General features: G+C 40.5%; 2 protein-coding genes across 11 annotated transcripts in view; both read left to right on the top strand.

Annotated features, from left to right (window-relative positions):
- Positions 1 to 1187: 1187 nt before the first annotated feature.
- ZNF260 (zinc finger protein 260) lies at positions 1188 to 8890 on the top strand. 3 transcript variants are annotated; one of them, XM_053603994.1, is made up of 2 exons: positions 1188 to 1323; positions 6946 to 8890. In XM_053603994.1, exon 2 carries the CDS (start codon positions 7453 to 7455, stop codon positions 8683 to 8685), a length of 1233 nt encoding a protein of 410 aa, XP_053459969.1. In that variant the 5' UTR covers positions 1188 to 1323; positions 6946 to 7452; the 3' UTR covers positions 8686 to 8890. The 3 variants fall into 3 exon arrangements, with proteins under 3 accessions (XP_053459969.1, XP_053459968.1, XP_053459970.1); XM_053603993.1 differs by having other exon boundaries at positions 1191 to 1323; positions 6972 to 8890; XM_053603995.1 differs by having other exon boundaries at positions 1201 to 1323; positions 6975 to 8890.
- ZNF566 (zinc finger protein 566) overlaps positions 1219 to 27802 on the top strand; it is a 36787-nt gene continuing 10203 nt past the window's right edge. Inside the window, exons 1-4 of one of the 8 annotated variants that reach the window (XM_053603984.1) lie at positions 1219 to 1323; positions 18651 to 18718; positions 23415 to 23541; positions 23813 to 23911. In XM_053603984.1, coding sequence (XP_053459959.1) covers positions 18710 to 18718; positions 23415 to 23541; positions 23813 to 23911 — 235 coding nt within the window. In that variant the 5' untranslated portion in view covers positions 1219 to 1323; positions 18651 to 18709. Of the gene's footprint in view, positions 1324 to 16182; positions 16763 to 18650; positions 18719 to 23414; positions 23542 to 23812; positions 23912 to 27802 lie in introns of those variants that run through there. The other 7 variants (XM_053603987.1, XM_053603985.1, XM_053603988.1 and 4 more) reach the window with 7 other exon arrangements.

Here is a 27802-nt window from a genome sequence, read left to right on the forward strand (position 1 = left end):
TGTTGGTTGAATCAATAAATGAGCAATCAGCCCTCTGTATCTGTGGGTTTTGCATCCATGAATTCAACACCTGTGGACCAAAATTATTGTTAGGCCTGCAGTGCTTGCATACATATTGAACATGTACAGATGTTTTTTTTTCTTGTCACTGTTCCCTAAATAATATGCTATATCAACTATTTACATGACATTTACATTGTATTAGGTATTATAAGTGGAAAGAGGTGATTTAAAGGATACCGAAGGATGTGCATAGGTTATATGCATGTACTATGCTATTATATATATGGAACTTGAGGACCTTCAGATTTTGGTATCTGTGGGGGTCGTGGAACTGATCCCTTGTGGGTACCAAAGGAAGACTATAATTGTAGGACATATTAATTTCCCCTAGAGTAACCTAACCTAGTAATAGTCCTCTCAAATTTTTAAGAGTTCTGACTTATAAATAACTATCAGAATAATTTCCTATATATTTTGTCCATATCACTCAAGACTGGTTACTTTACATTCATAAGAAAAGTGTCATAGGGAAAATGGTATTAAAAAATGTGACTTCAGGGCAGTGCCTATAACTCAGTGGGTAGGGCACCAGCCACATACAATGAGGCTGGTGGGTTTGAACCTGGCCCAGGCCAGCTAAACAACAATGACAACTGTAACAACAAAAAAAATTGCTGGGCATTGTGGTAGGTGCCTGTAGTCCCAGCTGCTAGGGAGGCTGAGGCAAGGGAGTCACTTGAGCCCAAGAGTTTGAGGTTGCTGTGAGCTGTGATGCAACAGCATTCTACCAAGTCTTACGACATGGTAAGACTCTGTCTCAAAAAATAAAACAAAATAAAATTGTGACTTCATTCATGAGCAAGGCCACAAGTGACACCTGCTCAAAGGAACCAGATTCTGGAGAACTCTGGCAACTTAGTGTCACCGTTTCTTTATGTAACCTGTTCTGAAAGTAAGGTACCTTCTGTTTCCCATTTCTGAAATGTGTGGAGCTCGTAAATGGCATTATGGTTTGGGCTGAAATGCTAAGTATGGATATTCTTTTTCTGTTTGCTCGTGTATGCATAAGCCAAAGGGTCATCACTGCTTGTTTTTCACAGGCCAGCTTCCTTGTGCATCCCCAGAAGCTGCACTTTTGTTACGCTTCAACACCTCATAGAGTCCTAAGGGCTTAGCCTGAATTCTGTGATGCTGCTTTGCACCCCAACCATAATGTCCAAGTCCTAGATCACTTTCCCATTTGCAAACTTAAAATCACCAGTTCAAACAAGAAGAGCAATGGATGTTTGAGGAAGAAATGTAAAAGAAAGTTCTCTCAAGGTGAGTAAGCAAGAACCTGGCAGGTATGAATAGGATAAAAGCTAATTACACTTATTGTGAGTTTGCAGCCTCTGCAGTTTTTTTGAGATTTTCTTACTAGACTTTGTCTTTTGGAGTGATAATGCTGGGAATTTTTTAGATACCTAAATGACATTTCTAGCTATTCTTCCCAAATCTATGTTTTCCTTTTCTAAGATTCTAGAGGACTGGTTGTTCTTCTCACCTCTATTCTGATGCCAGTCTCTCTACCTCATTTGCAGACTCAGTTTTATGATATTTACAGTCTTACTTTCATGTGTGTTCTCCCCTTTGACATTGTCCATTTTTTTTTTTATCCATTTTTTTTTTTACTTCTTCCTGTATGCCCAGATTCATTTCCTTAAGCATTAAGGGCCTTCACAGATGTTACCTTTCAAAAAACTGGCATGTAAATTATTTTCTTTAAAATATAGTCTTCCTACGTGCAATTATTATGTATCAATTTAAAAAGTTTATAGCATATAGATTGATTCTTTTCTTTAAAATTTAACTTTATAGCCAGGTGTTGTGGCGGGCACCTATAGTCCCAGCTACTCGGGAGGCTGAGGCAAGAGAATCACCTAAGCCCAGGAGTTGGAGGTTGCTATGAGCTGTGTGACACCATAGCACTCTACCAAAGGCGATAGGGTGAGATTCTGTCTCTAAAAAAATAACAATAAATAAATAAATAAAATAAAATTTAACTTTCTATTATTTCTCTCTTCTTACATTGTTATATACCTCAGAGTTGAATTTTACCCTCTTGGTCTTATTTCCTATTACCTTCAGGATGATAGTTTGTTATTTATTTTCTTTCTTTTTTTTTTCCCAATTTTGGCCAGGGCCAGGTTTGAACCCGCCACCTCTGGTATAAGAGGCCAATGCCCTACTCCTGTGAACCACAGGCACCGCCCAGTTTGATAGGTGCCACCCTGCTTTTTTTTTTTTTTTTGTAGAGACAAGAGTCTCACTTTATGGCCCTTGGTAGAGTGCCATGGCATCATACAGCTCACAGCAACCTCCAACTCCTGGGCTTAAGCTATTCTCTTGCCTCAGCCTCCCGAGTAGCTGGGACTACAGGTGCCCGCCACAACACCCGGCTATTTTTTGGTTGCAGTTTGGCCCGGGCCGGGTTTGAACCCGCCACCCTCAGTATATGGGGCCGGCGCCTTACTGACTGAGCCCCAGGCGCCGCCCCTGTGCCACCCTGCTTTTTAACAATATTCTAGACTTGGGAATTTGTACTTTCTGCTAGTTCACTTCCCCTGTTACTTTTAAGAAGAAATAATACTATTATTCTTAAATTTAATGTATGTACTTGATAGAAAATGAAAACAATAGGGAATGTCTCCTCATCAGTTTTCTATTTCTCATCCCAGAAGCAACCACTATTAAGTGTCTTCTGTGTGCTTCTGAATGTTTTTATGAGTGTACAAAAAGGCTTTCAGATAGAGCAGGGACGTGATTTGATTGAGACAAGATTATTGTGGCTACTATTCTGAGAATTGTAAAGAGGTAAAAGTGAACATAGCAAGACCACTGAGGAGTCTAGGCAAGACATGATTGGCTTAGACCATGGTGGTCCCAGTGAGGATTGTGAGAAGTAGCCAGATTCTAGGACTATTTTGACTATAAAGCCAATAGGATATGAAGATATTATGAGTGTGTATCTGAGAGAAATAGAAGTGTTGCTTAAGCAACTGGGAGAATGAGGTTAATACTTAAAGAGATGAAAAGAATTGAGAGGAGCCAGTTCAGAAGCTAGAGCTAGAGTTTGGATTGGGCCAATTAATTAGATGCCTATTAGACATCAAGTGGAGATGTTGAGTAGCCAGTAGACTATGTGAATCAGTTATTGAAGAGAGGGGTCCAAGCTAGTGATGAACATTTGTTGGACATCTCAGTTACAAAGTAGGTAAAGCAGTGAGACAGGACTAAAAAATATACTAATCACAGTAAAGCTAAGTGATACAATAAACCTCCAAATGTACTGGTTTAATGTATTAGGTATACTTTGAGGTTTGTTAAACCTCTTGGTCACATAACAGTCACGTGGTGAGTCCAGATTTGCATGGTTACTTTGGTCTTCATCCTTTAAGGATCCAAATTCTTCCCAGCTTGTCTATTATCTGGTTGTGGTTGGTGCTGGATCTACAATACTTCCTGGTTCCAGCCAGATGGAAGAGGGAGAAATTGATACTCTAGGACAGCAGTTAGCAAACTTTACTATAAAGGACCAGCTAGTAAATATCGAGTTGTCATAGGCCATAAGATCTCTGTTACACCTACTTAACTCAGGCATTGGTGTGAAAGTGTCATAGACCAGAAAATGAATGGACAAGAAAATGAATGAACATGGCAATGTTCCATTTAAACTCAGAAAACAAGGCTGGGCGCCGTGGCTCTTGCCTGTAATCCAAGCCCTCTGGGAAGTGGAGGCAGGTGGATTGCTTGAGCTCAGGAGTTCAAGACCAGCCTGAGCAAGTCAGAGACCCCATTTCTAAAAATAGCATTGTGGCATGCACCTATAGTCCCAGGAACTTGGAAAGCTGAGGCAAGAGAATCACTTGAGCCCAAGAGTTTGAGGTTGCTGTGAGCTATGCTGCAATGGCACTTTACTCCAGGGCAACTGAGTAAGACTCTGTCTCAAAAAAAAAAAAAATCACTTGCTATTAGAGTATTTTGATTTGAAAATGTTTTTTAAACCATGAGGTAAATGCAGTTGGAAGACCATTTTACCTGAATACTTGGTATTCAGATAACTTTGTCCAATTCAGATGACTTTGTCCAATACTGTCATTTACGATATGAAAAATTCAATTATGATAAGTACATAAAGGTGGTTGATGTAATACCTATAAAAATATGAGGGGATTTAATTATAAAGGAGATGTAATTTTTTATTTTCTTTTGGCTTGTTCAGGTAATAGTAGCTTAAATCTCATGTTCTACATGATATTTTCTCAAGTTTAACAAATTCAAAAAGTAATTGAAAAATTTAAAATAAATAGTGATACTATTATCTATTAAAAATTTATTAAATTTCACCTGTTAAACTGTCTATGCCTTTAGCTTAAGAATAGTGAAATACCTTAACAATTGTCTTTGGTTTTTTTCTATGTTTATTTTTTTTTTTTGAGACAGAGTCTCACTATGTCACCCTCAATAGAGTGCTATGGCATCACAGCTCACAGCAACCTCAAACTCTTGGGCTTAAGCGATTCTCTTGCTTCAGCCTCTCAAGTAGCTGGGACTACAGGCACCTGCCACAATGCCCTATTTTGTTGTTGTTGTTGTTGTAGTTGTCATTGTTGTTTAGTAGGCCCAGGCTGGGTTCGAACCCCCCAGCCCTGGTGTATGTGGCTGATGCCCCAACCATTGAGCTATGGGTGCTGAGCCTCTATGTTTATTTTTGTTTTCCTGTTTCAGTTTTCTGTCTTTTCTAGATTCAGTTTTCATAGGTTACACTTATGAAGTTTTCATATTTATTTGCATGGGTTGAGCAAAATATTCCCTACAATCATTTTCTATCTGTAGTTAATTTCAAATAATCTTTGTCTGGATGATAACTTCCCATTTCCATTGGGAAGGTTGGGGACATCAGATGCTCCTTTTATAATAAATTTGTAAGTCCCACCTTCTTCTTTTGCCTGGTCTCTGCAGTTATATACCCTCTCTGAAAACATCTGTGTTGGCTGGGCTTGGTGGCTCATGCCTGTAATCCCAGCACAGGCGGAAGCAAGTGACTCCCTTGAGCTCAGGATTTCAAGACTAGCCTGAGCAAGGGTGAGACCCTGTCTCTAAAAGACAAACCAAAACAAAACAAACAAAACCAGCCTAAGCAAGATTGAGACCCTATCTCTACTAAAAATAGAAAAATTAACCAGGCATTGCAGTGGGTACATGTAGTTCCAGCTACTTGGGAGGCTGAGGCAGGAAGATCCCTCGAACCCTGGAGTTTGAGATTGTTGTGAGCTGAGCTGATGCCATGGCACTCTAGCCTGGGCAATAGAATGTCTCAAAAAAAAAAAAAAAAATCCACGTCACACATTACCTTGTTTCTAGCTGTCATCCTTATCTGCTCACTTTTTATTTAAGCCGTTCTGTTCTATTCATTTACAGTCCTCTGTTTGTTTTCCTTCCATATTTCCTAATACTTTCATCCACTGGTATCTTTCAGGGTTTTTGTTTTTTGTTTTGAGGTAGTCTCACTCTGCACAGCGAGTAGAGAACCATGGCCTCATCATAGCTCACGGCAACCTCACACTCTGAGGCTCAGGTGATCCTCTTGCCTCAGCCTCCTGAGTAACTAGGACTACAAAGCATCTGCCAGAATGTGCAGTTAGTTTTTTCTGTTTTTTTAGTTGAGATGGGGTCTTGTGCTTGCTCAGGCTGGTCTCAAACTCCTGAGCTCAAATAATCCACCAACCTCCGCCTCCCAGAGTCTAGGATTACAGGAATCTTTTAGTTTTATGAGTGTGTGCCTCTTTTCATCCTTTTACTGTCATTTTAATGAAGGTTGAAGAAGACATAGGAGTAAATAAATACTTTGTTTAAATGTTTCTGTTCATTTTATTTTTGTCCCATCCTAAGCCCTTTACATCTTATGTGTTTGTCCTTTTATGCTGTTTGTTGCCTATTCCTGATGTTTTCTCTTACTTTACTGATTGATGAAGTGTTCAAAGTTTATAAGCAGTGAAAAGGTAGCTCACAGCTGTAATCCCAGCATTTTGTAAAGTCGAAGTGGGAGGATCACTTGAGGTGCGGAGTTTTAGACCAGCCTGGGCAATGCAGTAAGATCTTCTTTACCAAAAAAAAATTTTGAATTAGGCAGGATTAGTGGCATGCTCCTGTAGTCACAGCTACTTGGGAGGCTGACATGGGGATTAAGGATGATTGCTTGAGCCTGGGATGTAAGATTGCAATGAACTATGATTGTGCCACTGCACTCCGGGCTAGGTAGCAGGGCAAGACCTGTAGTCACAGCTACTTGGAGGCTGACATGGGGATTAAGGATGATTGCTTGAGCCTGGAATGTAAGGTTGCAGTGAACTGTGATTGTGCCACTGCACTCCGGGCTAGGTGGCAGGGCAAGACCTTGTCCTAAGGAAAACAATCAGACAGTTAAAGCTACATGTACCGATTACCGATGAATGTTAATCGTATTTAAGCTTTGGGGTTTTTAGTCCCCCGCTGCCCCTTTTTTTTTTGGTGAGATGGGGTCTCACTCTGTCACCCAGGATAGAGTGCAGTGATGCATAGCCTAGTGCAGCCATGAATTCCCAGACTCAAGGGATTCTCTCAACTCAGTCTCCTGAGTAGCTGGGACTGCAAGTGTGCACTACCACAACCGCCTAATTTTGTTGTTATTGTTGTTTTTAGAAATAGAGTCACCTTGTTGCCCAGGCTATAAGCTTTCTTTTATACCGAGAGATTGGACTTGAATAAAGAGTCTATTTTATAATAGCACACTTCTGAAATTGTATTAATAATAGTGGGAAAATTTGCAGGTATTAGTGCCATTATATTACTGATAAGTTAATTTATCGGATGCTTACTGCATATCAGAAACTAAATATTTTACCCTTATTAACTATTTTTCAGTGATGATTTTTTTGTACTTCTTTTAGAAGCCTGGGAAGTTTATAAACAGATAAGGACACAACATGAAAGACTTGTGGCTTTAAATCTCATCTTTCTCTGTGAAAATACTTTTCTCTGAGGAAAAGTTCAGAAAACCTAGGAGACAGGAAACAGTATTTCTTCTGAACATAGTCATTGATTCTTCAAGACTTCAATTCTCTGTAGGGAACTCAATTTAAAAGAGTTTGCAATGTAATTTATACATATGCATAATTTATTAAATATGAGAAAAGCTGTGTAAGAACCATTAAGAATATAAAGAGTATGCTGTTTTTCATCTGTTTTTGTAATCATCTCATCTCAGGGTAATCCATGTGAGACGTCTTCTATTATAAACTTAACTTCTTTAGATACCTGACAATTAATATTGAAAAGCAACAATATTAATTTAGTGGATATGGAAAAGCTTTTGTCCTTATTACATCTCAATAGATACTAGGGAAATCTCATAGGAGAAAATCTGTGTGCATGATAGGAATGTTGGAAAGCTTTCAGCATGAATCAGACCTCCTTCAGCACGATCAGATTCATACTGGAGAGAAACCTAATGAATGTAGAAAAATCTTTAGCCTGAAACAAAACTTCACAGAGTATAAGAAAATGCACACTAGAGAGAAATCACATGAATGTACTGAATGTGGTAAGGTCTTTGCTCGAGTCTCATCCCTTACTCTCCATTTACAAAGTCACACAGGGAAGAAGTCATACACATGTAATCAAAAATATGGAAAAGCCTTTAGCCAGGAGGGAAACTTCCTTCCTCATCAGAAACATCATACTGGAGAGAAAGCCTATGAACGTGGGAAAGCTTCTATTCAGATGCCAACCCTCATTACACACCAGAATAATCATACAGGAAACAAACCCTATGCGTGTAAGGAATGTGGGAAAGCCTTTAATGGCAAATCATATCTCACTGAGCATGAGAAAATTCATACTGGAGAGAAACCATATGAATGTAATCAATGTGGAAGAGCCTTCAGCCAGAAGCAATACCTTGTTAAACATCAGAACATCCATAGTGGAAAGAAACCTTTCAAATGTAATGAATGTGGAAAAGCCTTTAGCCAGAAGGAAAACCTCATTATCCATCAAAGAATCCATACTGGAGAGAAACCTTATGAATGTAAAGGATGTGGGAAAGCTTTTATTCAGAAGTCAAGCCTCATTAGACACCAGAGAAGTCACACTGGAGAGAAACCCTACACATGTAAGGAATGTGGGAAAGCCTTCAGTGGCAAATCAAATCTCACTGAGCATGAGAAAATTCATATTGGAGAGAAACCCTATAAATGTAATGAATGTGGAACAATCTTCAGGCAGAAGCAATACCTCATTAAACATCACAACATTCACACAGGAGAGAAACCGTATGAATGTAATAAATGTGGGAAAGCCTTCTCTCGGATCACATCACTTATTGTACATGTGAGAATTCATACAGGTGATAAGCCTTATGAATGTAAGGTGTGTGGGAAAGCCTTCTGTCAAAGCTCATCTCTTACTGTGCATATGAGAAGCCATACAGGTGAGAAACCCTATGGTTGTAATGAATGTGGGAAAGCCTTTTCTCAGTTCTCAACTCTTGCTCTACATATGAGAATCCATACTGGTGAAAAACCTTATCAGTGTAGTGAATGTGGGAAAGCTTTCAGCCAAAAGTCACATCACATTAGACACCAGAGAATTCATACTCATTAAAGCTCTATGAATGCCTTGGATTAGGAAACCCTTTAACATAATTTACACTTAATAATATTTCAGAAAATTCATTTTACGTTAAGTGACATCAATGTAGGAGATCTCTTAGCAGTGATTCAAAATTTAAAACACTGCATTTAATAAGAATCATAGTATAGTTAAATCCTGTCAACTCCATAAAACTCCCACCTCAAACATTATTAATGTGGTAGTTTTAGGATTATTTTCCTTGAAATTTGAATCCAGTCATGGATACTAAGTAGCTTGTTCCTGGAAGTCCTACCGGATGCATTAAGAAAAGAGGTATAAGAGGTGCAAGGATTTGAAATTAAGAGGCAAAATTATTGACTTTTTATATGTTTTGATATGTATGTGATTTTTAAAACTATGATCATCAAAATTGTTGTTGAAGCACTCATAGGAAATTGAGATTATGACAGAATAGTGAACTCAGAAATATATCCATGAATTTTGGTAACTGATAGAGGTAGTACCCCAAACTGGTGGGCAAATCATGAATAATTGTAAAAAATGGTCTCAGGGTAATTGAGTCCTTATATGGAAAAATAGTAGATTTCTACCATCATTGTACATTCAAAAATTCATTTCTTATTAGTTTCAAATGTACTAAAGACTAAAATGCAAAAAGTAAAAACATTGTAAGAGTTTTATAAGAGAATGTTTTTAAATCTTGGGTAGGAAAGAATTTCTGAAACATTCCAGAATACCCAGAAATTCCACTCTTTAGTACAGTAGTAGCCCCTTTTCTGTAGGGGATATGTTCTAAGACCACAGGTGGGTACTTGAAACCTCCATAGTACTGAACCTTATATGGACTTTGTTTTTCTCTTATATATACATACCTATGATAAAGTTCAATTTGCAAATTAGACACAGTAAAAGAGCAGTCATAACCATATACTGTAATAAATGTTATGTGAATCTGGTCTTAGAATACTTTATTCTACTTTACTTACCTATTTTTGTTTTTTTTTTTTTTTTTTTTTTCTTTTTTTTTTATTGTTGGGGATTCATTGAGGGTACAATAAGCCAGTTACACTGATTGCAATTGTTAGGTAAAGTCCCTCTTGCAATCATGTCTTGCCCCCATAAAGTGTGACACACACTAAGGCCCCACCCCCCTCCCTCCCTCTCTCTTTCTGCTTTACTTACCTATTTTTGGATTATGGTTGACCATGAGTTAACTGAAACTGTGGAAAGTGAAGCCACAGATAAGGGGACCTATTATATATATATATCCAAGAAACTGACACATGCACACAAGGAATTATATACTAGTCTGTAGCTGTGTAATTCGTTGCAGCATGAGTTATAGTTGTCAAAAATTGAGATACAAATGCCTGTCACTTGTGAAATAAATGAATAAAATGTGATATAGTAATAATAGATACTCTAGCAGTTAAATACAACAAATTAAGTTTAGATGTATTAAAAGACAAAGATAAAAGAAATCATGTACAATGAAGAAAAATGAAGTGATAAACATATTGTAATGATATGTATGTGAATTTGTATAAAATCAATACTAATAACCCTAACACCAAATACTGCTTCTGGAAAAATTTTTATACCAAACTATAAAGAATGGGTTGGAAGGATACTCAATTTCTGAAAGTAGTGCCGCTAGGAAGAAGGGAGGTGGAAATGTAATCAAACATAGTAGTTAAAGCATACTTCAGTTTTGTATCTGAATATCAATTTCTCGTTAAAAAGAAGTAAAGTTTCCAAGCAGATGTAAAAAGTATTAAGTATGGATTGTGGTAATGTATGTGTTCATTCTGTTTGCACTATTGCTTTTCTTGAACTTCTGAAATGTATAGGAAGCTATACACGAAATACATATTGTAATGGACTTAACATTCCCAGCCAGATGTTAATATTTTATAAAAACTGTTTCTAAAATCAGATATCTTTAATTTAAAATATGAAGTAATTTGGGCCAGGCATAGTGGCTCACACCTGTATTCCCAGCACTCTGGAAGGCCGAGGCAGGTGGATAGCTTGAGCTCACAAGTTAGAGACTAGCCTGAGGGAAAGCAAGACCCTGTCACTACTAAAAATAAAAAAAAAACCTGACGCAAGAAGATCGCTTGAGCCCAAGTTTGGATGTTGCTGTGAGCTATGATGCCACGACACTCTACTCAGGGTGACAGCTTGACACTCTGTCTCAAAAAAATAAATAAATAAAATCAGGCAGTGCTTCTGGCTCAAGGAGTAGGGCACTGGCCCCATATACCAGAAGTGGTGGGTTCAAACCCAGCCCTGGCCAAAAACTGAAAAAAAATAAAAAATAAATAAACAACTAAAATAAAATATGAAGTAATTTGTAATTGGTTGGCAACTTACCAAATGCAATTAGTGAAATACATTCTTGTGTATCACATTACTGCTCTGTACATAGTCTCTAGTCAGACATTACAGCTTGGCTTGCAACAGGTTGGTTGTGTCACATACACTTCAGTATCATATTAAGTCACAGACTCGGAGAAAATTAGGTTTTATCAAAGCCTTTATCAGAAATTTTAACACCCTCTATAACCAATATTGGCATTAGAAATTGGACTCTTTGAGAGACAAGAGTCTCAATGCAACCTCAAACTCTTGGCTCAGATGATCCTCCTGCTCTCGGCTCCCAAGTAGCTGGCTCTACTACAGCTCATGTGCAAACACACCTGGCTAATTCAAAATTTTTTGTAGAAATAGGGTCTTACTATATTGCCCAGGGTGGTCTCAAAACTCCTGGCCTCGAGCATTCCTCCCATCTCATTCTCCCAAACTGCTGGGATTAGAGGCATGGCCAGAAATTAGACATTTAAAAAATGAAACTATGTCACCCATAAATTTTTTTAATAAAACATTGACATCAACTTCTGGATTTCAGCTTCAATTTTAACTTGCAGACTAATTTTTTTTTCTCTATTATTTCAGACGCACCCAATCTCCACTTCCTTTGTGTACTTGGGGAAAATCAAGCTGAAAAGGGAGATCTCAGACTTAAATAGTGTTTTAGTATTCAAAACAATTTTTTTTTTTTTAAGACAGAGTCTAACTTTGTTGTCCTTAGTAGAGTGCTGTGACGTCATAGCTCACAGCAACCTCAAAGTCTTGGGCTCAAGTGATCCTCTTGCCTCAGCCTCTGAAGTATCTGGGACTATAAGTTCAGCTGCTGTAAACAATGCTTGGCTATTTTTAGAGACGGGGTCTTGCTCGTGCTTAGGCTTATTCTAAACTGAGCTCAAGCAATCCATTTGCCTTGACCTCCCAGACTGTTCAGATTACAGGCCTGAGTCACCACACCTGGACTGGAAGCAAATCTTTATGAGAATGTTTCTTTACTTGATTGCTTTGCACAATAACTTGTATAGAGAAAACTATCAGTGCTCTTTTTGAATAGTGATAATGATGAAGAATATACAGCATTAAACCTTAGACTTTTTTTTTTTTTTGAGACAGAGTTTCAGTATGTCGCCCTCAGTAGAGTGCTATGGCATCACAGCTCACAGCAACCTCAAACTCTTGGGCTTAAGCAATTCTCTTGCCTCAGCCTCCAAAGGGCCTACAGGTGCCTGCCACAATGCCCAGCTATTTTTGTTGTTGTTGTAGTTGTCATTGTTGTTTGGTAGGCCCGTGCTGGGTTCGAACCCACGAGCTCCAATGTATGTGGCTGGCACCCTAGCTGCTGAGCTACAGGCACCAAGCCAAACCTTAGACATTTTAAATACAAAGTGGCCTGAAAGTTCGTGTGCAATTTAAAACAGACAATTGTACAAGAACTTTGTGGCTGCCCTGCATATTAATTTCTTGTGAACTCAATAAAGTCCAATAAAATGCTAATATAGCTACAGCACTGCTTGTTATTAGCAGTTTAGAATGCTGGTCGTGAGCTAAGATTAAAAATGGTAGGGGTTGATTTTTCTGAGGTAATACACATACTTAAATAATATACATGTATGTTCACATGAATCTAAACTATCCTATTTTCTTCCATTCCTTATGTTGCATTACTTAAACATTCTTCCATACATATATATTTTTGAGACAAGAGTCTCACTTTGTTAACCTCAGTAGAGTGCTGTGAAGTCATAGCTCACAGCAACCTCAGACTTTTGGGTTTAAATGATTCTCTTGCCTCAGCCTCCCAAGTAGCTGGGACTATAGGCACCTGCCACAGCGCCAGCTATTTTTAGAGACGAGGTCTTGCTCTGACTCAGGCTAGTCTTGACTCATGAGCTCAGGCAATCCACCCGTCTCAGCTTCCCTGAGTGCTAGGATTACAGGCATGAGCCCCCAGCCCAGCTCATGTTCTTAAGTGTGCCCATGTGGTCAGGCAGCTTTGAAGTTACCAGAGCAATCAGGACTCTTAATTCAGCCCAAACTAGGAGGACTACCTTTTGGTTACTTGAGTTGACCAGGATCTTGTACCCAGCAAGAAGAATGATTATGATCTCGGCGCCCGTAGCACAGTGGTTACATTGCCAGCCACATACACTGAGGCTGGTGGGTTCAAACTCCGTCCAGGCCAGCTAAACAACGACAACTCCAGCGAAAAATAGCCAGGCGTTGTGGTGGGCGCCTGTAGTCCCAGCTACTTAGGAGGCTGAGGCAAGAGAATTGCTTAAGCCCAAGCGTTGGAGATTGCTGTGAGCTACAACATAACAGCACTCTATTGAGGGTGACATGGTGAGACTCTGTCTCAAAAAAAAAAAAAAAGATTATGATGGGCAGATAAGAGTAAAACAAGCAATTGCTACATAAGATTGTGTAGTGTGGGCCCCACTCCCCACACAATTGATTCACTTATTCTTTTGCCACCATAAACAATGTTACAATAAACAGTAATATAATTAGTCCTTAAATTTCAAATGTTTTTATTTGTGTGGGGTAGATTACAGGCTACAGATTGCTGGATCAAAGGACATATGCTGTCAAATTTTTAAATAGATGTCAGAGTCATTTCTTGGTCTACGGTAGATAGCATGATACTAAAATGTATACTTCCTTGATGAGTATAAGTTCCACCTGTTTTTAGACTGGCATGTTTGTGAATTTTCATATTGCTAGGCCATTTTCCTGTAGGAGTTTTTATCTTTTTACCTCTACTCCAATCATCTGTTGAACCCCTGTAGTAAATTTGTCATTTCAGTTATTATATACTTCAGATCCAGAATTTAATTATTTTATAATTTCTGTTCTTTTATTGATGTATTCACTTTTTCATATATGATTTTCCTGATTTACTTTAATTATTTTTCCATGTTTCTTTAAGTTCTTTGAGCATACTTAAGTGTTTTAAAGCCTTTGTCTATTAAGCTCAATGTATTGGTTTCCTTGGGGGTAGGCCTTTTCAGTTTACTTTGTTTCTTTGAATGAGTCATGTTTTGTTTCTTTTTATGCCTTGTGTTCTTTTTGAGTATCAGCCACTATTACAAGGTACTCTCAGAGTGCTAACATTATAGGCCCCAGCAACCACACCTGGCTAATTTGTAACATTTGTAACATACATGAGAGGATAGAGATGTATAAGAATTTAAAATTTTGACCCATTTGGAGTGGATCCTGGGTGGGTACAAGGCGTACAAGGCATAATTCATTCTTTTTTTTTTTTTTTTTTCAGAAAGGCTACCAAATTGTCCCTATTATCTTTATTTCAAAGTCCAATTTTTCCCAGCGGATTCTAGATGTCCCGACATTCACCACTAAAATTTTTACCTGTTTCCACTTCTCGGATTCACTATCTACTCTGTTCCTCTTCTGTCAAGTCAGATGATAATCTCATATTATTTTATTTTATTTTTTTAAAATTTAGAGTATGTTTTGTTATCTGGTAAAACCAGCCCCGACTGCCTGGCATTGCCTCCCACCTCCGCCTCCAGATTTACTGCCTGCTCTTGCTTTTGTTTTTCCACTTGAACTTTAGAATACCCTTATTTAGAAAAAATACATTTTTTTCAGTGGGATTGTGTTAAATTGATAAGTTAATTTAAATGACATGTTTATGGGAGGCCAAGGCAGGTGGATTGCCTGAGCTCAGGAGTTCAAGACCAGTCTGAGCAAGAGCATGATCCTTTCTCTAAAAATAGCCGGGTGTTGTGGCAGACGCCTGTAGTGCCAGCTACTTGGGAAGCTGAGGCAAGAGAATTGCGTTAGCCCAAGTGTTTGAGGTTGCTGTGAGAGCTATTATGCCATGGCAGTCTATCGGGGATGAAAAGTGAGACTCTGTCTAAAAATAAATAAAACAAAATGAAAATAAATAACATATTCATGATGGTGGGGATTTCTGTTCAAGAACATGAAACTTGGGCGGTATCTGTGGCTCAAAGGGTATGGCGCCAGCCCCATATGCCAGAGGTTGCGGGTTCAAACCCAGCCCTGGCCAAAAACTGCAAAAAAAAAAAAAAAATCCATGAAACTTGGCTGGGCGCCTGTATCACACTGGCTAGGGCACCAGCCACATAAACCAGAGCTGGCAGGTTCTAACCCAAACCAGGCCTGCCAAACAACAACAACTACAACCCCAAAATAGCTGGGTGTTGTGGCTGGTGCCTGTAGTCCCACCTACATGGGAGGCTGAGGCAGGAGAATTGCTTAAGCCCAAGAGTTTGGGGTTGCTGTGAGCTGTGATGCCATGGCACTCTTATCTTGGTCAACATAGTGAGACTCTGTCTCAAAAAAAAAAAAAGAACACGAAACTTTTCATTTGCTTATGTCCATTCTTGTGTGTTCATTAGTAGTGTTTTAAATTTTTATTAGATGGGTATAATGTATTTTTTTTTTCTGAGACAGAGTCTCACTTTGGTAGAGTGCCATAGCCTCATAGCTCACAGCAACCTCAAACTCTTGGGCTCACGAGGTCCTCTTGCCCCAGTTTTTCATTTTTAGTAGAGACGGGATCTTACTCTTACTCAGGCTGGTCTCCAACTCCTGAGCTTAAGTGATCCACATGCCTTGGTCCCCCCAGTGTGCTAGGATTACAAGTGTGAGCCACCATGCCCAGCCCAATGTATTTCTTGGTAAGGTTACTCTTAAGCATTTTATCTTATTTCGTGTTTTTTTGTATATTTCATGAATTTTATACCCAACTCCCGTACTCTCCAATATACAATCCCAGTCACAAATACAGTCACGCTCATTTAAAGTATCAATCACACATACACGCAAAATCCTGAACCCCAACACCCTAAGCCACAAACATCCGGACTGTCTTTTCTTGCTTCTTGCAAACCCCACCTCACTCATCCATCACCATTTACAAAGCAGTAGCTCAGAACACCAACAACCCCATGCAATTTCGGAAACTCCTCTCTTTTCAGTCACTCCAACCGCCCCCCCCCCCGACTAGCTTTGGTCTCACAACCTTAGGTTCCGAAACTGCACCAAGAACCAAATCAAATGCACCCCTGAGCAAAGGCCAAAACTTTCATACAAGAACTCTGCGCCTGCGCACTGTTACATTGCACTATCTTAAAATCTCTGGAATTTGGCCAAGCACAAGTTTATCAGTGAGAGGAATTAAAATAACTTGAACGGTCTACCAAAGGATTTCCCAGTTTTGAACTACATTTCCCAGAAGTCTCGGGTGCGAATTATCCTCCCAAGCTAACTTGCTCTCCTCCTCCGGAGTCTGTGCAGCTCGCGGGGATGGTAGGGCTGGTCTGAGAAGCAAACCCATCTGAAACAACGTCCGAGTGGCCTTTGGGAGCCACGGCCTAAGCCTAAAATGGGGCCTCGTGAGGACTCCCAGGGCGGTTCGAGAGGGAGCACAATCCTTTCGGCAGGGCCGCAACTAAGCGGCGAGGAGAATTCAGACCCTCGGCGTCCATTTTGCACGACCCTAGCCGGTGTCTGCCTACGTTTCCCAGAGGAATCCTCGGCATGACAGTGCTTCTCGCGGGAATTCAGCCTCAAAGTCACGCGCTGGTGGGATTCTTTGGGTTTCACCGGCGCCTACTCCAGTGCAGTGGAGAATTCTGTTTCGGAAGCTGGGAAGGCCGGAGGTGAGGGATCCGAGGAGAGGGCGGGGCCGGCGACTGAGCCCGGGCTTTGTGCGGTGGAGGAGGTGAGACTGAATTTGTGTGGTTTGTTTGTGTGGTGGTGAGTGGCGAATGATCGTGATGAATGTGTTTATAACGACAAGACTGTGTGCAGCACAGTCTGGGAGTCTGTGGCTGCTGCTGTGACTGAGTGAGAGCCTGTGGTGTGTGTGTGTGTGTGTGTGTGTGAGACTGAGACCACGTGCGGTATTGTGTGCGCCGGTGTAGGGAGCCTGCCTGTGACTGGCTGGTTTTTATCGAGTTTGTCCCTATAGTGGTGTGTGATTTTGTGATGGTGTGACCGTCTGCAGCAGAGTACAGGTGGGGATACCTGTGAGTACTTTGTGTTTGCATCTCTGTGTCTCTGTGGTTAGTGTGTGATAGTGATTGTGACCAGGTGCTGGTATGCGGTGTATATGCCAGTGTGGTTGTGACTGAGTGTCCCCTTGGTGAAAGTGCAGTTGTGCTTATGTGGCAATTTGAAGCCCCGGATAAGTGGCCCTGTTGGTGTGGGTGTGAGTTGCTTGCAGCTGAGGGTCCCCATGGTGGGTGTGTGATTAGGTTTGTGCGATTGGGCATGTGGGTGAGGTTTTATATTCACCTGTACCTTCGTAGGCATTATACTCTGGTTTTTCCCTGTTTTGAAACTTTTTATGAATGCTGTCATACTGTGTTTTGTCTTTCATTTGTACAACTGTTTGTGACAATCATCCATGTTAGATATAATTTCAGTTCTGTTTCTTTGCTATATTTTATTGTAGCCACAAGTATGCATCACTTTTAGTAGTGATAGACATGTAAGTTATTTGTAGTGTTTTATTTATTTATTGAGATAGCGTCTCACTCCGTCACCCTGGGTAGAGTGCTCCAGCATGATTTTTTTTAGTCCACAGCAACCTCAAACTCCTGGGCTCAAGTGATCCTCTTGCCTCAGCCTCCCATGTAGCTGAGACTACAGTTGCCTACCACAACACCCAGCTATTTTTAGAGACAGGGTCTCACTCTCGTTCAGGCTTATCTCGAACTCCTGAGCTCAGGCAATCCACCTGCGTTGGCCTCCCAGAGTGCTGAGATTACAGGGGTGAGCAGAGCCGCCCTTCAGTTACACTTTTTTTTTTTTTTTTTTGTGGAGACAGAGTTTCACTTCATGCCCTCGGTAGAGTGCCATGGCATCAGACAGCTCACAGCAACCTCCAACTCCTGGGCTTAAGCGATTCTCTTGCCTCAGCCTCAGCCTCCCGAGTAGCTGGGAATACAAGCGCCCGTCACAACGCCCGGCTATTTTTTGGTTGCAGTTTAGCCGGGGCCGGGTTTGAACCCGCCACCCTCAGTATATGGGGCCAGCGCCTTACCAACTGAGCCACAGGAGCCGCCCCATACACTTTTAAGAGCTAATCACTCAGAATCCATAAATAGGCAAAATAATATATGCATGAGGATATTTATTATAGCATTGTTCGTTATAAAAGAATAGAAACAAGTCAAATGATCATTGGCCTCATATTAGTTGAATAAATTAAGGTATACCAGTTTAATGGAATACATTGTAGCTGTTAAGGCAGTCATGGAGCACAGTAGTACTAGTTGGGATTCATTCTTAGATACTATGTTAGGTAAAAGTATCAATGTATATAATAGTGTGTATAGTGTGCTATAATTCAAGTAATAAATTGTTTATCTTTGTGTGTGTATGTGTGTGTACAAATGTATATTCTCTAAGCCATATCAGGTTAACCAAATCCATCCTGTTCAAATAAAAACCTGACAGCTTTGGAGCTAGGGACTATGAGACATTTGCCCATTTTTCTCACTGATACCCCTCAAGTGTTTATGTGGCATAAACAGAGGTGAAATTATTATTCTGGGAGCTGTGAGGCAAATGGGGTCTCATGTATCTTCTTTTGCCTCTCCCAGCTCTACCCTTTTCCAAAAGAAGAGCCCAGAGAAGGTCCTTCCCTACAAATATCAAAGCCATGGCTCAGGTGAGATATCATTTCATTTTGCCCTCTGATCGAGTCATTTTTACTCTTAGCACAGCTACGTAGACATTTGCATTCATCGTCCTGATGCTTTTTGGTGTTTTGAGAAAAAGAAAAAAGAATAAAAACCCTTCAAACATCAGACAGTTTAGTTTTTATAAGCAGTGCTGAATTTCTTTTACCTTTGCTATAAAGGAAAAGTTCTATAACGGGACAATTAATACAAAAAAGAAGTAGTTAGATTATCATTATTAGAAATTTTACATTTCTTAGTTAATTGTTAGTTGGCCAAATAGAGAACAAGTTTCACAGAAAAAGTTTTAATTAGATTAAATTTCAGCAGAAAATTACTTATCAATTTCATTAAGAATGCTTATTTCTTTCCATAATGAGACTGCGTATTAAATATTGTAAAAATTATCTAACCCAGGGCGGCGCCTGTGGCTCAGTGGGTAGGGCGCCGGTCCCATATACTGAGGGTGGCGGATTCAAACCTGGCCCCAGCCGAACTGCAACGAAAAAAATAGCCAGGTGTTGTGGCGGGCGCCTGTGGTCCCAGCTACTGGGGAGGCTGAGACAAGAGAATCGCTTAAGCCCAGGAGTTGGAGGTTGCTGTGAGCAGTGGGACACCACTCTACAAAAAAAAAAAAAAAAAAAATTAACCCAGACCAGGTTTGGAATAATTTTTTTTACAGGGTCCTCCTTCATGAACTGATCCTCATTTCCTCCTTAACAATCCAGTGCCCTCTCCATTTTCCCCTTCATTTGAACAATATTTATATATTCATTTTCTAAGCCCTTCAGCATTTCCTCTCTCAGACTTCTCCCAGAAATCCTGATAGAAGTGTGTTCCTCACATTAATATATCTAATTTGCTTGGACAGTGGCACGGAAATGAGTAATTAGGGAAACTTCATATGGAAAAGCCCTGAGTAGCTCCACAGACCTGGGTTTTCCAGTAAGAAATTATGGGTGTTGGTTTTATTTCATTTCAGTCTTAGCACATGGCAAGATCTACTGATTTATGAGATTTTTAGGTTTAAGAGTATGACTAGTGGTTGATCTGGTATCCCACTAAGCATCAATGAAAAATCGACATTGGCTCAGCACCTTTAGCCCAAGTGGCGAAGGCGCCAGCCACATACACCACAGCTGGTGGGTTCTAATCTGGCCTGGGCCTGCCAAACAACAATGACAACTACAGTCAAAAAATAGCTGGGCATTGTGGCGGGTGCCTATAGTCCCAGCTACTTGGGAGGCTAAGGCAAGAGAATCTCTTAAGCCCAGGAGTTGTGAGCTGTGACGCCACAGCACTCTACCCAGGGCAATAGCTTGAGGCTCTGTCTCAAAAAAAAAAAAAAAATTGACATCAATGATCCCATTGTGTGAATCTGGATCATTCTCCATCGAGTTTCTGTAGTTTGATTACTAGAGGAATTTACATATGGGCAGTGAGTAGTTATAAATAAGATGGGGCCAGTGGCCCCAGAGTGCTAGGATTATAGGTGTGAGCTACTAATGGCTGGCCAAAGATAAAACTGGGACTGGTGGGTTGGAACCTGGCCCCAGCCTGCCAAAGAACAATATAACAACTACAACAACAACAACAAAACTAGCCGGGCGTTGTAGCAGGCGCCTGTAGTCCCAGCTACTTGGGAGGCTGAGGCAAGAGAATCTCTTAAGCCCAAGAGTTTGAGGTTACTGTGAGCTGTAATGCCAAGGCCCCTATTGAGGGCAACATAGTGAGACTCTGTCTCAAAAAAATAAATAAGGGCAAAAGAAAAGTTGTGGAACTGCGTGCATTGTTTGACATCCATAATCCTAGTGACTGAAGGCTGGAGCGAGAGGATCAAGGGAGGATACAAGTTTGAGACCAGCCTGGGCAACATAGTGAGAACTCGTCTCTAAAAAAATTGTTTTAAAGTTAGCCAAGCATGGTGGTGCATGCATATAGTCCCATAACATTAAATAAGCATTAAGAATGCTATTCAGAAGGCTGAAACAGGAGGATCGCTTGAGTCCAGGAAATTGAGGCTGCAGTTAACTATGATTGCACCACTGCACTCCATCCTGGGTGACAGAGCAAGACTCTGTCTCTAAAAAATGGGAAAGAAAATTGTCGTTTATATCCTTACAACAGAATATTGTTCAGTGAGAAAAAATGTACTTATGAAAAGCTTTTATTGTAACAAGGAATAATTCTCATTACATAATAGTGTAGCATCGGAATGGATCAGAGTCTCGAATTATATGCAAATTTAATTTTCTAAGATATATATATATATTTTTTTAAGATAGAGTCTCACGGGCGGCGCCTGTGGCTCAGTCGGTAAGGCGCCGGCCCCATATACCGAGGGTGGCGGGTTCAAACCCGGCCCTGGCCAAACTGCAACCAAAAAATAGCCGGTGTTGTGGCGGGCACCTGTAGTCCCAGCTACTCAGGAGACTGAGGCAAGAGAATCGCTTAAGCCCAGGAGTTGGAGGTTGCTGTGAGCTGTGTGAGGCTACGGCACTCTACCAAGGGCCATAAAGTGAGACTCTGTCTCTACAAAAAAAAAAAAAAAAGAACGAAGATAGAGTCTCACTCTATTGCCCTGGCATTGAGTACTATGGCATCATAGTTCACAGCAACTTCAAACTCCTGGGCTCATGTGCTCCCCTGGCCTCAGCCTCCCCATTAACTGGGACTATAGGTGCCCACCACAATGTCCAGCTAGTTTTTAGTAGAGACAGTGTCTCGTTGCTTAGGCTCGTGTCAAACTCCTGAGCTCAAGCAATCCACCTTCCTCAGCACCCCAGAGTGCTAGGATTATAGGCATGAGCTAACATAGCTGGCCAAAGATAAAATTTTTTTTTTTTTTTTTTTTTTTGGTTTTTGGCCGGGGCTGGGTTTGAACCCGCCACCTCCGGCATATGGGACCGGCGCCCTACTCCTTGAGCCACAGGCACCACCCTTTTATTTATTTTATTTTTTTTTATTATTTTTTTTTTTTAGATAAAATATTTTTTAAAGTCATTTTACACATGTCTGAAAGGAAAGTAGTATGATTCCAGCGTTGCCCCTTCACCAGTCCTGTTATGAAAAGGCCACTGCCCTTAACTCTTTAATATCATTGTATGATGACTGTTTATGAATCCAATTTACTTATCTCCGGATTTACTGCAAAGTGAGAAAGGAACTTTGTGTTCTCATGTTGTACTTTCCATTTCCTTGACTTTGTTACTAATCATTTCACCACTTTTGGCTAAATCAATAGTGTACACATTATTATGGCTGCAAATATCATTTTCTACCAAACCAGCCCAGGGCTTTATTCTATACAACCTTTCATTTTGCTGGGGCTAATTACTTTTTTGCCCCCATTTGCATGGGGTTTTTTGCAGTTTTTGGCTGGGGCTAGGTTTGAACCCGCCACCTCTGGCACATGGGGCCGGCACCCTACCCCTTTGAGCCACAGGTACCGCCCTTTTTTCTTTTTTTTTTAATAAGAGGAAGGGCTTTATTCACCAGTTGGGAGCTTACGGAATAGAAGAATTCCAGATGGCCACGCTCCCTGACTGGCTTGGTCTTTCCCTTTTTATCCACGGTCAAAAAGTTACACCCCATGACTACCCTTCTCATTGGCCAGTTTGAATCAAGCGGAAGATGCTATTCCAGCTCCTACAGATCTCTCCAGTATCACTGCCACATGCCAATCAATAAGTTTTCTGTCTGGTCAAACATACCAGTTCCTTCTAAACATAGACACTTTCCTTCCCATTCCCTTTGTCTCCTTGGTCCCATGTGATCTAGGTCTGCTACACAGTTTTCCAGACTCTTTTGTTGCTTTTCCTGGATTTTCTCTCACAGCTGTTCTGGGTACTTTACCTGGTTTCTGAATTCTATGTCATCTTCTTTCCTGGTTTACTCCCTCATTTTGGGGGAGCACATCCTGTAGTAGTTTCTAAGAAAATGTTCTTTAGTCTCTGGATACCTGGGGATGTCTTTTTTTCTACATTCACAGTGATAACTTGGTTATGAAATTCTAGGTCAGAATTTATTTTCTTCACCAGAATATTGAAGAGAAGTTCTTACTCTTATCATTTCTTGCTTTTAGAGGTGTTCTTGAGGATTCCATTGCCTCTCTGGTTCTTGATGCCTTTTAGGGGACTTACTTTCTTCCCCTTTGCCAGAAGCTCTGGTGCTGTTTTACTCCTTCTATATTCCTTTCTGTCTAATAAAATCCTATCTTACCAGTGAATAAATAAATAAATAAATGACTTACTCTCTTCTCTGGATGCTTTAGTACCTTGTGTTTATCCCTCATTCTGAAATTTGAACTATTTGGGGAAAAGGAAGGGACAAAGAAGACCTCATGCATTATTGATTTATTGTATGACAAGCATTGTGCTAGACATTATATATATATATAATTTCACTTAATTGGGAAACTCCTCTTAGCTGAATTTTATATCTTTCCAGCCTTGTTTGGATAACACAGTATCCCACCATGCTCAAATAATTTTGTTTGGAGGAAACAGAAGGACATGGAAGCATAGTGTTTTGATTGTGCTTATTTGTTTACAGTCCTTCACCCGTGTCCCAGACATTCACATGCTCGTTATTATTTCACTTCCTCCACCTTAATCTTTTTCTTCTCTCTTTTACAAAAAACATTTCTTTTCATTAATCAAGTCATGTACCTGGTTGTTGTTCCAGGAGTCAGTGATGTTCAGTGATGTGTCCATACACTTCTCTCAGGAGGAGTGGGAATGCCTGAATGATGATCAGAGAGATTTGTACAGAGATGTGATGTTGGAGAATTACAGCAACCTGGTTTCAATGGGTAAGGACATCTGTCCATAATAATTCAGCATCTGCTCTTAGAAGGTTTACCTCCCCAGTGTGAAAAGCCACCTACCTTTCAAAAGCCAGAGTTAGGAAAAGAAAGCTTTGTTGAGTTACGGGGGATGTTTCAAGTCTTGTCTTATGTTTTATAAGCCTGTTGTCCCTTTCTTTGACTCCTATATTGTCTTTTCTGTCTTTGTAACGAAGGAATGGGGTTTAAATTCTGGGACATTTTCACTATAAATCTGTCTCATTATTTCTTTTGTAAGCAGGACATTCTATTTCTAAACCAAATGTGATTTCCTACTTGGAGCAAGGGAAGGAACCCTGGTTGGTTGACAGAGAATTGACAAGAGGCCAGTGGCCAGGTAAGTAAGGCACAGCAGGCACCAGCCCAGTTGATCAGTGTAGAGACCGCATCTTTGAGATGCTATTCAGGAAGTTGCCCTCAAAAGCGATAGACCTGTTATGCAAACATAAGATTTTTCAGCATGAGCTCTCAAATGATCCTACCTTTTCCCCTTACCTAACTACTTTGCTGCTTTTCTCCTCTTAAATTTCTCTCTTAATTCTAACTAGCTGGTGCCCTCCTCCATCCTCTCTATCCATATTTTGGATTCATTTCCTTACCAGCTTTTCATCCTCTTTTGTATTTAGTCTTTAGGAAGCATCATTGCCTCCTGAAATATATTTTTTTCTACATTACTAAAGACTTATTTTCTTTAACTGGGTATTTTCAGATATAGGAGTTTATACCCTCATTGATTCATTCATACTTTTTACTATATTCACTGAATTTTCTAACGTGTGTAACATACTGAGGTGCACAGAGATTAAAAAGGAATAAGCAGATTGGGTGCAGCGGCTCACAGCTGTAATCTCAGTACTTTGGCAGGCTGAGGTAGAAGGATTTTAAGATCAGCCTGGGCAACATGGTGATGCCCCCATCTCTACAAAAATTTATTTACTTATTTATTTATTTAGAGACAGAATCTCATTGTGTACCCTGGGTAGAGTGTTGTGGTGTCTTAGCTGAGAGCAACCTCAAACTCTTGGGCTCAAGTGATCCTCTTGCCTCAGCCTCCCCAGTGCTACAGGCCCGCACTCTAAAGCACAGCTGGTTTTTCCCATTTTTAGTAGAGTCAGTGTCTTGCTCTTGCTCAGGCTCGTCTTGAACTCTTGAACTCAAGCAGTCCAAGTGTGTCGGCCTCCCAGAGTGCTAAGATTACAGGCATGAGTCACCATTCCCCGGCCTTAGCTTTCATGATTTTCACCTGTAGGTATTCTGTGATTTTCTTTTTTTTTTTTTGCAGTTTTTGGCCGGGGCTGGGTTTGAACCCGCCACCTCCAGCATATGGGGCCGGCGCCCTACTCCTCTGAGCCACAGGCACTGCCCTGATCTTTTTTCTGACAAATTGCTTTATGACTACTATGTCTGTGTCCATCTCACTGAAGATATGATTTAAAGTATTTTTTTTTCCCTTGGGTGCAGTGGCTTATGCCTGTCCAGCACTTTGGGGGGCCAAGGTGGGCAGATCACCTGAACTCACAAGTTCGAGACCAGCCTGAGCTAGAGTAAGACCCCCATCTCTAAAAATAGCCTAGCTGGGCATTGTGGTGGGCACCTGTAGTTATAGCTACTCAGGAAGCTGAGGCAAGGAATTGCTTGAGCCTAAGAGTTTGAGGTTGCTGTGAGCTATGATGCCAGGGTACTCTACTGGGAGTGACAAAGTGAAACTCTTTCTCAAAAAAAGAAAAAAAAAAAAAATTTAAAATTAAAGTTTTTTTCCTAGTCTATCTTCTACTTTTGTAATGAATGATTGATTCTTCTGAGAATAATTACATGATGTGGATTACTACTGTATGACTTAGTATGACTTCAAACTATCTTCTTTACTTAATTCATAATGTTAATTCACAATCATATTGAGTCCCCAGTGTCACACACTTGACAGTTTTACAGATGATAAAAAACAATGTTCAATGAAGTTATATAATTTGTCTAAATCTTCTAAACTAATAAAAAACAAAAATAAACATCCAGAACTGAAACCTCCTTGTAACTCCCACTGCCTTCAGCTTCCTCTAGCACTTTGCTATATTAATTTTCTCTTTTCATTATTAATTTTCTCTTTTCATCATTTCTCTCCATATTCATTATTTCTCCATGGGTACAGGCGCCCTGCACAACACCTGGCTTTTTTTTATTTTTTTTATTTTGTAGAGACAGAGTCTCACTGTACTGCCCTCCGGTAGAGTGCTGTGGGGTCACACGGCTCACAGCAACCTCTAACTCTTGGGCTTACGCGATTCTCTTGCCTCAGCCTCCCGAGTAGCTGGGACTACAGGCGCCAGCCACAACACCCGGCTATTTTTTTGTTGCAGTTTGGCCGGGGCTGGGTTTGAACCCGCCACCCTCGGTATATGGGGCCGGTGCCCTACTCACTGAGCCACAGGCACCGCCCAACACCTGGCTTTTTTTAGAGAAGAGGTCTCGCTCTGGCTCAGGCTGGTCTGGAACCTGTGAGGTCAGGTAACCCACCTGCCTCGGCCTCCCAGAGTGCTAGGATTACAGGCATGAGCCACTGTGCCCAGCCAAAACGATTTCTTTTAACAATTTATTTGTATAGGGCGGCGCCTATGGCTTAGTCGGTAAGGCGCTGGCCCCATATACCGAGGGTGGCGGGTTCAAACCTGGCCCCGGCCAAACTGCAACCAAAAAATAGCCGGGCGTTGTGGCAGGCGCCTGTAGTCCCAGCTACTCGGGAGGCTGAGGCAAGAGAATCACTTAAGCCCAGGAGTTGGAGGTTGCTGTGAGCTGTGTGAGGCCACGGCACTCTACCGAGGGCCATAAAGTGAGACTCTGTCTCTACAAAAAAAAAAAAAAAAAAAAAACAATTTATTTGTATAACATGTATATCATAATAGTTCATGAGACTATACTTTCCCCACTCCTCATTTCCTCTCCAAAGATTAAGCAACTTTCAAGTCTTTTATCTATTCTTCCTGCTCTTTATTTCTTTTTTTCTTGATCTTTTCATTTTATTATAATGAAGTTTTCATTGGAATTTGAAGATTTACCTATTTTACAACCTCTTTCTTCATTCTCCAAAGATAATAGTATTACAATTTTTAACTTTTTGTTTTCCATACAGTTAAATCTTGTCTCGTTTGGGAGCTGCTTTGTTTTCTGTATATCTCTCACCAGTCTAATTCTTTTTAATCTTACTAGGTAACTGTTTTTTTATTTTGTTTTGTTTTTTAACTGAGGCATCACTCCTCTAATCTTTGATTCTTCTAGCTAATCAAAAGAGTTAAGTAGCTATAATCTTAAAATTTCACGTCATTGTCACCCCGTATATTCCCGTACAGTCATCCCATTGAGTCCCTTGTTGCTGTCCTTTGAATTCTTTTTGATTCTCTTCTGTATTTGGAGGCCTTAGATACCTTTGTATACCTTGACTATTAGATCTCTTGCCTTTCTCTTCCACTGTATATTCCCTCATTTTTCTGAGACAAATCTTATAAAAGCAACCAAGGAAAGAAAGCAAGAGAAGAGAAATAAATAGAAAGTACATTTTGTGAATTCTTGTATGTCTGAAAATGTTTTCATTTCACTATATTTGGTAATTTGACCAAGGCTGGACATGGCAGCTTATACCTTTAATCCTAGCACTTTGGAGGCCAACGCAGGAAGATCACTTAAGCTCAGGAGTTCAAGACCAGCCTTGGTAAAAGTGCAAGACCCCCTCTCTATAAAATATTTAAAAATTAGCAGGATATGATGGCACTTGCCTATATTCCCAGCCACTTAGGAAGCTGAGGCAGAAGGATCACTTGAGCCCAGGAGGTCAATGTTCCAGTCAACTGTGACTGTACATTGTACCCCAGCCTGCGTCTGACAGAGTGAGACCCTGTCTCAGAAATAATAATAGTAATGCAGTGGCTCATGCCTGTAATCCTAGCACTCTGGGTGGCCAAGGCTGGTGGATTGCCTGAGTTCAGGAGTTTGAGACCAGCCTGAGCAAGAGTAAGACTCTGTCTCTACTAAAAAAAAAACTGGCTGGGCATTGTGGCGTGCACCTGTAGTACACCTATTCAGGAGGCAAGAGGAACACTTGAGTCCAAGAGTTTGAAGTTCCTGTGAGTTATCATGCCACAGCAGTCTACTGAGGGTAACAAAGTGAGACTCTGTCTCCAGAAAAAAAAAAAAATAATAGTAATAATGATGATGATAGTAATAAAAGTTCTGAAAATAA

Source organism: Nycticebus coucang, chromosome 10 (genome assembly GCF_027406575.1).
Source record: "Nycticebus coucang isolate mNycCou1 chromosome 10, mNycCou1.pri, whole genome shotgun sequence".
Classification (NCBI taxonomy): Eukaryota; Metazoa; Chordata; class Mammalia; order Primates; family Lorisidae; genus Nycticebus; species Nycticebus coucang.